This window comes from Balaenoptera borealis (assembly GCF_965194805.1).
Source record: "Balaenoptera borealis genome assembly, chromosome: 1".
Lineage (NCBI taxonomy): Eukaryota > Metazoa > Chordata > Mammalia > Artiodactyla > Balaenopteridae > Balaenoptera > Balaenoptera borealis.
Genome location: NC_138860.1, coordinates 107,430,964 through 107,444,120, shown reverse-complemented (window position 1 = coordinate 107,444,120; position 13,157 = coordinate 107,430,964). Strand labels below are relative to the sequence as shown.

Genomic DNA, 13,157 nt, shown 5'->3' with positions numbered 1-13,157 from the left:
ACCCTTTGGATTAGATAACTTCTTCTGTAGTTAAGTTTATCAAATACTTGAATAGGTGATTACATATGATAATGAAATAATTTCTAAAATTATCTAGATTCTGAATCAAGAATTTTCTTCTTATTGTTCTTCATAAATGACAGACTATATACTATGGACCAATATATAGTTCCTGTAAAGAAAAGGAAGAAATGATTTAAAACACACATGCACACACTGCATGATATAACATCTTGAAAAAAGAAGGTGGGTTTACTAATGAAAAAAATTAAAGTTGGATATCAGAGTGCCTGCCACTAATTGTAAAATCTTCATCATATCTTCTCTATACCCAGTTTTCTAATCTGTCAAAAAGTGGTACTGATGGTCCTCCTCTTCCTCCACCCCCTATCCACACACATCCCTCACAGGTCCTTAGAAGAATAAAATTAGAAAACATGTGTGAAATGCTTTAAAATAATGTAGTTAAACATCATAGCTGTGCCTTGATAATTTTCCAGTAATCCGAAAGTAAATGTGCTCTTCTTTTTAGTTTGTTGTCTTTCCATGTATGATAAACAAACACAGATAAGCTTGGTGTTTGAAGTGTCTGGGGTACTAAACTGGACAAACTTCATGTAATTGGTTTGTTATTGCTAAAAAACAATGGTGATATGGTATAGAAAAGTATGAGTTGAAAAGATATGAAAATTTGGCTCTCGTATTAATTTTTTCTATAAAGATTTCCAATGTATTAGATCTTTTGGAGCCCCAGTTTTTCCACATGTAAAAATGACAGGAATGGAGTTATTCGTATCTAAGGCTTTTTCTATCTTTAGCAGATCTTGAGTTAGAGATCTACAGACTAATACTACAAAATTATTTTTTAAATGGACCACAAGATGGCGTTTGTAGCTAATGAGTTTTTTGCGTTAACTCTGTTGCAGTCATTGAAGTATTTGCAGTATTTGCAAATCCAAACTTATTACTTATGTTCTTGAGAGATATGTAAAAGTAATTTTAGAAAAAAATATACAAATCTTGTTATTTTGAAGTTATTGACATTTCTCAAATTATAAGTTGGCAGGTTATTCTGAATTTAGACTTTTTCAAAAATGAAATTTAATGAATAATTTTGAGCCATTGCAAAATAATAGAAGTTGCTTTCCATTTGTAACATAATCTCTAATTTCTTTCTGGATTGATTACGTTTCAGAAAAATGTTTAAATATGCAGCTCCTGAAAGTTTTCATTACTGTTTGGATCTTAGGTTTAGATGATAAAAAAAACAACTACTAAAATGTTACACACTCTGTTGCCCTCATTTTAGGCATGGCCTACAATTTTTATAATGTAATTTATTTTGCAGTGATATTGGCCTAGTATGGAGATGTTTACATATTTGAGCTTCAGTGTTTCCTCAAGTGTAGGTGATGTCGTCTGTGTCCAAGATCATTTGAGACAGCATTAAAGTACGTAAAGGACACTCAGTCATATTTCTCAGTTTTAGTTTATTAGGAGAGATGCAATTATTATGGCACTGTCTAAAAGATACTTTTAGATTAGTAGGAAAACTAGAAGCACAACAACTTTGACTTAATATGGAAATTTCTGGTTTAAAAAGGGGTACATGGTAAGGTTTGGCTTTTATTACATTTTACAATAATAGATATCATTGTTATTGTTTTAGGCAAATATATGGTTATTTTACTTTATTAGCAGAGATATATAGATAATATTTTATTAATTTGACTTATATGATAATTTGGATGAGACTAGGTTTTCTATTAGCTGTTCCATGAACGGGGTGGTAGCATTACCTATGGAGATTTCAAACTTTATGTTGGCATTACCACCTGGTGGCTAAGAGCTTTGGACAGGCATAACTTGTGACTTTAAGCTCAGAGACCTTGAAGACTTTTCATTATTTCAGTGGACCTCAGCATCCTTATCTATAAAGTGCTAAAAATAATAGTATATACATCAGTTTTATTTGGTATTAAAATATATATGTACACATATGTATGTATGTATATAATGGAATAAAGAAAGATGAAAGGAAAGTCTTAGAAGCAAAATTTAATATTCCCAGTAAGTCACTAAAAGTAAATCATTTTGAAGCTTTTATACTCATAAATACCTTTCCAGGAATCTCAACTAGTTTATCCCTTAAGCCACTACTTATTTTACTTGAGCCCGAAATAGCCAATATAGAAAATATGTTTGAAAGCTGCTGGATAGATAAGTAAATAAATATGTAAAATATATGTTAAGTTCTTAATGCAGTGCCTAGCACATAATAAGGTTTTGATAAATGTAAACTATTAGTAGTAATAATAGCAGTAGTACTAATTGAAAATATTTCTCATGTATTTCTGAATCTTACCTTTGGAAATTATTTATAGTGACAATTACCTTATAAATATCAAATACAGAGGGGAGAGGTAAAATGTTATATTTGATGCCTTTCCACACTGTGTCAAGCCAAATAGAGCAAGGCATATTTACAAACTGTATGTGATCTCATTTGCCAACACTTTCTTTTCATTTTTTAAATTTTTATTTAAGTATAGTTGATTTACAATGTTGTGTTAGTTTCAGGTGTACAGCAAAGTGATTCAGTTATACATACGTATATATCTTTTTTTTTCAGATTATTTTCCATTATAGGCTGTTACAAAATATTGAGTATAGTTCCCTGTGCTATGCAGTAGGTCCTTGGTGGTTATCTATTTTATATATGGTAATGTGTGTATGTTATTCCCAAACTCCTAATTTATCCAACCTCCCCACCGCTTTCCCCTTTGGTAACCATAAGTTGGTCTTCTATGTCTGTGGGTCTACTTCTGTTTTGCATATAAGTTTATTTGTATCTTTTTTTTTTAAAGATTCCATATATAAGCAATATCATATGATATTTGTCTTTCTCTGTCTGGCTTATTTTACTTAGTATGATAGTCTCTAGGTCCATCCATGTTGCTGCACATGGCATTATTTCATTCTTTTTTATGGCTGAGTAATATTCCATTGTGTATATATACCACATCTTCTTTATCTGTTCGTCTGTCAGTGGACATTTAGGTTGCTTCCATGTCTTAGCTCTTGTAAATAGTGCTGCAGTGAACATTAGGGTGCATGTATCTTTTTGAATTATGGCTTTCTCCAAATATATGCCCAGGAGTGGGATTGCAGGATCATATGGTAGCTCTATTTTTAGTTTTTTAAGGAACCTCCATACTGTTCTTCATAGTGGCTATACCAATTTACATTCCCACCAACAGGGTAGGAGGGTTCCCTTTTCTCCACACCCTCTCCGGCATTTATTATTTGTAGACTTTTTGATGACGGCCATTCTGACCGGTGTGAGGTGATACCTCACTGTAGTTTTGATTTGCGTTTCTCTAATTATAATTAGTGATAATGAGCATCTTTTCATGTGCCTTTTGGCCATCTGTATGTCTTCTTTAGGGAAATGTCTATTTAGATCTCCGGTCTGCCCCTTTTTTGATTGGGTTGTTTGTTTTTTTGATACTGAGCTGTATGAGCTGTTTGTATATTTTGGAGATTATTCCCTTGTCGGTTGCATCATTTGCAAATATTTTCTCCCATTCTGTAGGTTGTCTTTTCGTTTTGTTTATGGTTTCCTTTGCTGTGCAAAAGCTTTTAAGTTAATAATTAGGTTGCATTTGTTTATTTTTGTGTTGGCCACTTTAGGTTCTAGGATGAAAGTTAATGGACACACATGGTCCAACCCCCCTATTCTATGAATGGGCGAATAGGCCCAGAGAAATGAAAAGATTTGCCTGAAGTCAGACTGTGGAACAGAACCTCCTCATATCCCACCATCTTGAGAAAATATTGATTCTTAAATGTGGAAGTTTTCATTGGAAGCTATATCTACAGAAACACCATTTTTGTTATCATTCATTCTTTAGAAAACTTGATCACACCTGCTTGTGGGATCACTACCTACTTATGAGAACTAAAGAGACATTTACCTTTTCTAATGGCAAAATGTCATCACTACTTTACTGGGGTAGCAAGAGATTTACTTTCAAGAAGAGTTTTGGAATTAAAACTTATTTTCTAAATATTCTGTCCATGTATTTGAGAAATTTTTAAGAATGTGTTTTGGGACAAAAGGGCTTTTGTTTACCTGTCAGCCCTGTTTGCCCTAGTTCTGGCTCACTTTTCTAACTGTACAGCCTCTTTCCCAGTCCTGCCCTTCATAGAGAAGCTACAGTTTTTGGTCTTTGTCTACAAACTGGAGCCACCTGGAAAAAAGTGTGCACTGCATTCTCAGTTAATGAGGATTCGTGATCAACTTGCTTTCTGGTCACCCAACATCCTGCCAATAAATATGTTCAACATATTTATGGACTTAACTTTTACTGCAGTGGAAGCGTGGGGCACTAGAAAAGAGTGCTGGACTCAGTGGATCACAGTTCCCTTAACTATAAGATGCAATTACTTGAGTTTGTCAAAGTATTGTTGTATCAAATAAAATAATGTGTATGGAAAATTATGACACATTATTCAACTAAAAGTGGAATTGTTGCTGATTTTCTTATTACAATATGAAAATCTAAAACTAGAATGAGCTGATGGGTATGATTAAAGGTCAGGCCACCCGTGACACTGGGTATTTTTGATGGTTACTCTAATTTTGATATTAGTTTGCTTTACTAATTATAATGATTTAAAAGTGGGGAAAAAGTCAATTCCTTGATAGAAAACAGTGAGAAGCCAAATAACAGAAATACATTTTTTTCAAATAATTGTTTTAACATCTTTTTCTTCTTCTTTTTTTAAATAAATTTATTTATTTTATTTATTTATTTTTGGCTGCGTTGGGTCTTCATTGCTGCACGCGGGCTTTCTCTAGTTGCAGTGAGCAAGGGCTACTCTTCGTTGCGGTGTGTGGGCTTCTCATTGGGTAGCTTCTCTTGTTGCAGAGCACGGGCTCTAGGCACACGGGCTTCAGTAGTTGTGGCAAGTGGGCTCAGTAGTTGTGGCTCGCAGGCTCTAGAGCACAGGCTCAGTAGTTGTGGCACCCGGACTCAGTTGCTCCATGGCACGAAGGATCTTCCCAGACCAAGGATTGAACCCATGTCACCTGCATTGGCAGGCGGATTCTTAACCACTGCACCACCAAGGAAGTCTGCAGAAATACATTTTTTAAAAATATAATTTACAATTATAAGGAAGTTTCACACTAGATTTTGAGATTTCTTTTTGTTGTCGTTTTGATGATTCTTTATATCCTCCAATTATCACAGTCCTGGACGCAGTGAATACTGAACTAAACTATTTATGTGGTATAAACAATCCATTTCTTGAGTTTTTATTTAGTTTTTCATACTCAAAAATCCAAGAAAAGCAAGAAAGAGTAAAAAGATTTAAGGAGTTGTAGAGATTATCATTCATTATTTTAAAATAGATTTATGTACATTAACTGGGTAAATGAGCAACATATCAGGTAATAGGTTAATATTAAACATTGGCAGGAGGAGGCAGTTAACATATTTAGTTAGTAAGAAAATCTGCTATCAAAATTCCAAAAGAGGATTGGTAGTTTCAGGAGCTACACAGTTCAGAGCATGTCCTCAGTTTTGTAGCAGAAATCTGATGGTCAGCAACCTGAGTGGGGATCAGGCTTTCATAGCAAAACTTAACATTAACAAATTTAGAGGTCAATAGAAGCCAGGATGTCAATTGATTAATATTCAGATTGAAAAATGCAGTGTTTATGATGAGCAGCATATTTGCATCAGTAGTAAAGTACATTTCTTCTCTATGGTCTCTGCATTTACTGAGCACTTACTATATGCCTGGCATGTATTAACTCAGTCATCTTCAAAGGGTATACATACTCCTGGAAATACATAAAAATTTCCAAGAGGTATGTAAGGAATCAATTTCTACACACTCAACCTGCATATATACTCCTTCCTAAAAGTTGATTCCCCTGGGACTTCCCTGGTGGCGCAGTGGTTAAGAATCTGCCTGCCAGTGCAGGGGACACGGGTTCAAGCCCTGGTCCGGGAAGATCCCACATGCCGCAGAGCAACTAAGCCCGTGCGCTACAGCCACTGAGCCTGCACGCCACAACTACTGAAGCCCATGCACCTAGAGCCCATGCTTCGCAATAAGAGAAGCCACCGCAATGAGAAGCCCGCGCACCTCAACGAAGAGTAGCCCCCGCTCGCCGCAACCAGAGAAAGCCCGCGCGCAGCAACAAAGACCCAATGCAACCAAAATAAACAAGTAAATTTATTAAAAAAAAAAAAAGTTGATCCCCCTGCAATTATGCATTTTTTTTACTCACCTGCCCTCCAAAATGGTCCTTCTTCCACTATGTAAAAGAAAGGTGTCTCATCTTGATGGGCCAGTGACTTATTAAATGTATCCTGGTGGTCATTCAAGAGATTGGTTATTTTCCATTTGCTGATGAATGGCTATACCTCTTATCAGGTTTGTAATATCACAGACGTACTTAACCATTTGATCCTCAGCTTTCTCATCTATAAAATAAGATTCATAGTAGTCATTGTGAGGTTTAAAGAAGGTGATATGTGATAAAACAACCATTATAATGCCTGACCAAGTATTCATGTAGATATTCAGCCGTTGTCATGATACTTCTCTTGATTTTCTGTGCTAGTGTTCTGTAATCTGTATTTCAGAATACATAAATTGTTTTTCTACCTTTCGTATGGTGGATGGTAAGGAGATAGTTAAGTAGCTAATTTGTTTCTTTTACCGTGTCTCACTGTCATTTTTAGGATTTGCTTTAGAAATGAAAATGTTACTTCACAACACTAATCAGCATGGAGGGCTGATCTTCCTTAGACATTAAACTAGGAGAGTTGAAGAATATGACAATGATAGAAGTTTCATCACATTAGGATTAATACCATCTTTGGTGCAATTTGGATTCCTTATTTGACAGGAATTCTAAATAGAGCAGACTGCTCAGATTTTTATTTTGAATTTTACCTTGAATATGTTCAAAGATTCTTTAAATGATAGTTTGGCAGAGTTATCAAAAAGATATGATATCTCCTGAAAGCAGTAATTGCTTTGGGCTGCCCTGCAGGGTTACCAGATAGTAGATAACGTATGGATTTGCAGAAGAGGCCAGAAATCAGGTTCACAAGGGAAACAGGGCTCTTTCCAAAGGTGAACCATGGTTCTCTATCAGCCCTTCAATCCCAGTTCATAGTTTTCATTGTTTTGTAAATGTTGTGGATAGATTTTTAAACATTATCTGTATTTAGGTATTTTTGTATTTCCTTCTTTTTTATACTCAAAAGTTGGTGAAGGAGATTTTGAGTATCTGTAAAGCTGAATTAAAAATTTTTTTCTTGGCATTGAAAAGAAATAAAATACTAATAACTGCTAATATTTAATGCATTTCTCCATATGATGTTAATTGTAGGTATTTTGTAGATGTTCTTCCTCAAGTTGTGGAAATTCCCATCTGTTCCTAATTTGTTGAGAATTTTTTTTTTCAAGTAAGAAATGGACGTTGTAATTTGACAAATGTCTTTCCATGTCTATTGAGATGATAATAAATTACTTTTAAAACAGTCAGTTACATTGATTGACAGTTAAACATTAATCCAATCTTACACTCCTGGGATAAACTCCATTTGGTCATGAAATGTAATTCTTTCTATAGATTGCTGGATTTGATTTGCTAAAATTTTGTTTATAATTTTTGCATCTATGTTTATGAGGGATAGTGGTCTGTAGTTTTGTTCTTTTGTAATGTCTTTGGTAAGTTGGAAAGCATTCCTTTCTCTTCAGTTCTCTGGAAGAGTTTGTGTAGAATTAATATGATTCTTCCTGAAGTTTTTGGTAGAATTCACTGGTGAAGCCATTTGGGCTTGAAGTGTTCTTTGTGGAAAGATATTTAACAACAAATACAAATTCATTTGAATTATCTATTTTTTCTAGAGTGAGTTTTGGTAGTTTGTATCTTTTCATTGGTTTCATTTAAGTTCTCAAATGTATAGGTATAAAGTTTTCAATAATATTTTCTTTTTTTCCTTCAGTAGAATTTGAAGGGATGCCACCTCTCTCATTCCTAACAGTTGGTAATTTGTGTCATCTTTCTTCTTTTATGAACAGTCTGGCTAAAAGTTTATCAATTTTATTCATCTTCTCAAAGATTCAATGTTTGGTTTCATTGTTTTTCTCTTTCATTGATTCACACTTCTGTCTTTTCTGGGTTTTTTCTTCTGCTGCTTACTTTGGTTATAATTTGTTCTTTTTTAGTTTTTAAGATGGAAACTGAAGTCATTTAAGACCCTTTCTTCTTTTCTAATGAAGGTGTTTAGTGGTATAGATTTCTCTTTATGTACTACTTCAGTGGCATTCCAAAATTTTTTATACATTGTATTTTCATTTTCATTCAGTTTAAAATAAAATACTTTCTAGATTACTTTTTGATTTCTTCTTTGACACAGGGCTTATTTATAAGTGTCCTGTTTAGATCTCAAATATTTGGGGATTTTTCAGATATCTTTCAGTTGCTGATTTCTAAGTTAATTTCACTGTGTTCAGAGAACAAACCTCATATGACTTGATTCTTTTTAAATTTATTGAGATGTCTTGTATAACCTGGAATATGGTGTGTTTTGGTAAATGTTTTATATGCACATGGAAAAAAATACGTATTCTCTTTTGTTCTGTAGATATCAATTAGGTCACCTTGATTCGTTTCCTGGACACATTAATGACTATCTCACCACCTAGTCCCAGCAGACCATCATAATATAATCATTGCTAATTTTTTGAATACTTACTTTGAGCCAGGCATTCCGCATAGAGATTTATACAGGTTTTGTAAATTTAATTTTCACGATTGCTTTAGTGGTAAGTATTGCCATTAACCTAATTTATAGCTGAAGAAACTATAATCGAGATTAATCAACTTGCACAAACTCACACTTGATATAGTAGGATTCAAATCTGATTAAGCCATGCTTGTATGACTATTCCTCTGTCTCGATGCTTAATGCCTGCCCCCTCAGATCCAAATGGTCCATCTTTCCCTCTACAATTTATTATAGATCTGTTTTCTATCCTGACAATGGGGGAATAGTCGATTATTTCAGCAAACTAATCCATGCTAATTTTTTAACCTTTTATGTTTTCCTCTTATTTAGCAACAGTTTCCCTCATTAAGAATTAAAATATGTAGAAAATGACAGGGATCCTGGCAAGCCTATGGGAGAGAGGAGTAGGGCAGATTGCTATAGGAACAGATATGTAAGGATTTATTAATCCTTCTAACAGTAAAAGTGAACTACTGTTGACCTCCTCATGGTGTGTTTCCATCATTTAGTGCCTTGCTACATGGGAATCCTTCCTTACATCACAGACAGATCTCCACTTGGAAGAAGCCTCTGAAGATAAATCGTAATCGCATTGAAGACTTCTCTGTGATCTTTGGGAGATAACCAAGGTTAACCAAAGTTATTCTTTCTGGGTGGGCTGGGTCCTTTCTAAAGTGGACGAAAAGTGTTTCACACTATCTGGAAAACCAACAACTTAAAACTCAGGTGTTCCAGAGCATTCATATGAATTTGGATATATATATACATATATATACATATAAATATTTAGCTTAGTTTTAACTATGTTCTTAAATTTGTATGCCAATAATTATACATTAAAAATTTTTTTCTTAAATATTTGTCTGTGGAACATGTCATTTTAAATATATTGTAAAGACTCAGTTTTAATAAAAAGTTTAATATGAAATGACTTGTGTGTGTTCTTTTTCTACTAGTAGCTCAAGCCTCTGAAGCAGATTCTAATATGAATCCAGTGTATGTTAACAAGTGTACTATGTATTCACCTTTATTTCATCATAATTTTCTCTGAAATGCTATTTACTTTGATATTAGGAATTCAAAGTAAATATGCAAAAAATGATTAAATATTATTAAACATTAATGATAACTTCAAAAGTTGGTTTATTAAAAGTTAAGTAACTGTTTAAAGATTACCAAGATAAATTTAAATTATTTTTTGAGTTACTATTTAGAATTCCTTATACAGTCATTTTCCCACTAGTAAATTTATTCTTTTTTTTTTGGTATTTTTTTTTACATACTCTTCACAATTCACATCTAGCTTTATTTTTTAATGTACACAGTGTTTATCAAATTTGTTCTCCCATTTATTTGTTAAGGGTCTACTCTTTATAAGGCACAATTGCAGGTGCTTATGATGATAATGATAAAGACACATTACACTCATTTCCTTCTCCAGGCTTACATTCTAGTAATATCATACAGAGTAATTTTATATTCATTTTATGGCTATATTTAAGAATTGAATATATTGGTTATCCTAATATTTGGCAATTTTTGGACATATATTTCTCAAGACTTTGAGTAAAGTGTGAGGTATTTAGTCATGCCTGTTACCTTACATGTATGACTTTAAGTACCATTTGGTTATTAGCACTTAAATAAGTGTCTCACACACACAAACTAGACATTTAAATTATCTTAACTAAAACAAGAGATACACAGACACCTATATAAATATAAAACTAAACATTTTTCTTAAATACTGGCATGTACAGTTTTTAAACCATTTGTAATAAAGAATCTGGCTTCATTTTTTGATGTTTGACTGCTGACAGCTTTTAAGCCTCACCTCCCTTTTCCTCTCCTGCCCCGGGTCTGGACAAGCTGCTAAGGCCAAAAGAGCGCTCCCTCTTTCGGCACTCACAGGAAGTTCAAACCATACAGCCTCCTCCCAGCATGCTGGGACTCACCCTCTAACCATCATAAAAACCCCAAGCCAGTCTCCTTTCCCAGGTCTCAAGACATTTTCAAACAGCCTGAGAGGCCAGCCCTGCTCTCCCCAGGAAGCCTCATTATATGAGTGATAAACCTTTTCATACCCTGTTGGTGTGTTCATGGCATCACCGGTCTTGACATAACAAAACAGATTTTGGGTGAGAGTCCTTCCTATCAGGATGGCCCCAACCGTATTGTGTTGCAAGCCATTTAACCACTCCAAACTTCATTTCCCCATCCGGAGATAATAATCTTGAACTCAAATGGAGATAATAAGTAGAGATAATAATCTCCAACTCACAGGTTGTTAAATGATACAGAAACTTAGAACACCTGCCAGAGGGAAGTGGTGGTGGGAGTAGAGGAATTAGGTGAAGGTGGTCAAAAGGTACAAACTTCCAGTTATAAGATAAATAAGGCCTGGGGATGTAATGTGCAACATGATAACATTAGTTAATACTGTTGTGTGTTTGAAGTCGACAAGAGAATAGATCTTAAAAGTTCTTGTCAAGGCTTTGGTTGTATCTGTGAGGTGTTGGATGTTAACTAATCTTATTATAGTAATCATTTTGCGATACATAAACCAGATCGTTATGTTGTACACCTTAAACGTTTAAATGTTATATATCAATTATATCTCAACAAAACTTTAGCTTTGTATGCCTTTCCTCCCTTCTCTCCCCCTTCCTATCCACGACTGCTACCCCACATATACACCACACGCACACACAGGCTACACATGTTAACTAATACGTATCCTTTCTTACATTGCTCTGTGCTCATAGTATCCTATACAGACTTACACACACACATACACACTCCCTCACACACAGTTGTTAGCTTTGTTTTATAAAAATGAGGTCATATTATACATACTATTTGGCCTTTTGTTTCCTCACTTCACAATATCTTGTGGAAATCCTTCAAAGTCAAGAATTGCTCTTACACATTTTTTAAATGGCTGCACAGTACTTCATAGTCTGAATCTGTAGTGATTTGTGCAGCATTTTCTTGTTTATAGTTACTTACTTTGCTTCTGGTTTTTCATCATCTCATCTCATAAAGAAACCCCTTACCTTTTGGTTAACACTCCATATCCATAACCCCTTCCCCCATGTCCCCAGGCCTAAGGAACCACTAATCGGCTTTCTGTCTCTATAGATTTGCCTATTCTAGATAGTAGTTTATGTTAATGGAATCATATAATATGTGATTTTTTGTGACTGGCTTCTATCACTTAACATAATGTTTTCAAGGTTCATTCCTGTTGTAGCATTTGTCAGTACTTTATTCTTTTTTATGGCCAAAAATATTGTGTGTGTGTGTGTATGTGTGTATGTGTCCATTTATCTTTATTCTTTCACTGATAGACACTTGGGTTGTTTTCAGCTTTGGCTATTATAAATAATGCTGCTATAAAAATTGGTATGTAAATTTTTGTGTGAACATATGTTTTAATTTCTCTTGGGCCTAGGAGTGGTATTGCTGGGTCATATCACAACTGTATTTGACCATTTAAGGAGCTGCCAGACTGTTTTCCAAAGTGGCTGCACCATTTTACATTCCTACCAGCAGTGTATGAGAGTTCTAATTTCTTCACATCCTCACCAGCACTTATTATTTTTTAAATTAAATTTTATTTTATTGTAGTCATCCTAATGGGTGAAGTGGTGTCTTGTTTTGATTTGCATTTCCTGTTGCATCTTTTGTTGTGGGTGTGTTGGCCATTTATATATATCCTTTGGAGAAATGTCTGTTCAGATCCTTTGCCCATTTTTAATAGTTGAGTTGTAAAAGTTATATGTTCTACATACAAATCCCTTATCAGATTATGATTTGCAAATATTTCTTTTTACTTTCTTGTAATGCACTTGGAAGCATGGAAGTTTTAAATTTTGGTGAAGTTTAGTGTATTTTTTCTTTTGTTGCTTATCCTTTTGGTATCATATCTAAGAAGCCATTGCCAAATCAGAGGTTATGCAGATCCATGTTTTCTTCTAAAGAGAGTTTTAACTTTTAGATGTAGGCCTTTGATGCCAATTTCAGTCAATTACTGCATATGATGTGTGGAAAGGGCCCAATTTCATTCTTTTACATGAGGATATATGGTTGTCTTAGTACTATTTGCTGAAGAGACTATGTCTTATAATTTTCACTGCTGGGGAACAGGTCCTCGGAGCTCCTTATATTGTCATCCTGGGAGTGGAACTCCTGGTGTAGCTTTCTTGAACTGGTTGTTGTGATGTGTGCTGAGGTGGTGGTTGTTAGTGATACGGAAATATGATTACTGGATACCTTAGCATAAAAAAAGATTTAACAACAACAAAGTAACACGTTTGACTTTTACTTAAA

General features: G+C 34.3%; 1 protein-coding gene across 4 annotated transcripts in view; it reads left to right on the top strand.

Annotated features, from left to right (window-relative positions):
- The window catches only part of SNX7 (sorting nexin 7), a 98,183-nt gene extending 88,071 nt beyond the window's left edge, over window positions 1–10,112 (top strand). The window contains exon 8 of one of the 4 annotated variants that reach the window (XM_082385302.1): window positions 9,335–10,112. In XM_082385302.1, the coding sequence (XP_082241428.1) occupies window positions 9,335–9,412 (78 nt within the window). In that variant the 3' untranslated portion in view covers window positions 9,413–10,112. The other 3 variants (XM_082385299.1, XM_082385301.1, XM_082385300.1) reach the window with 3 other exon arrangements.
- Window positions 10,113–13,157: the final 3,045 nt, after the last annotated feature.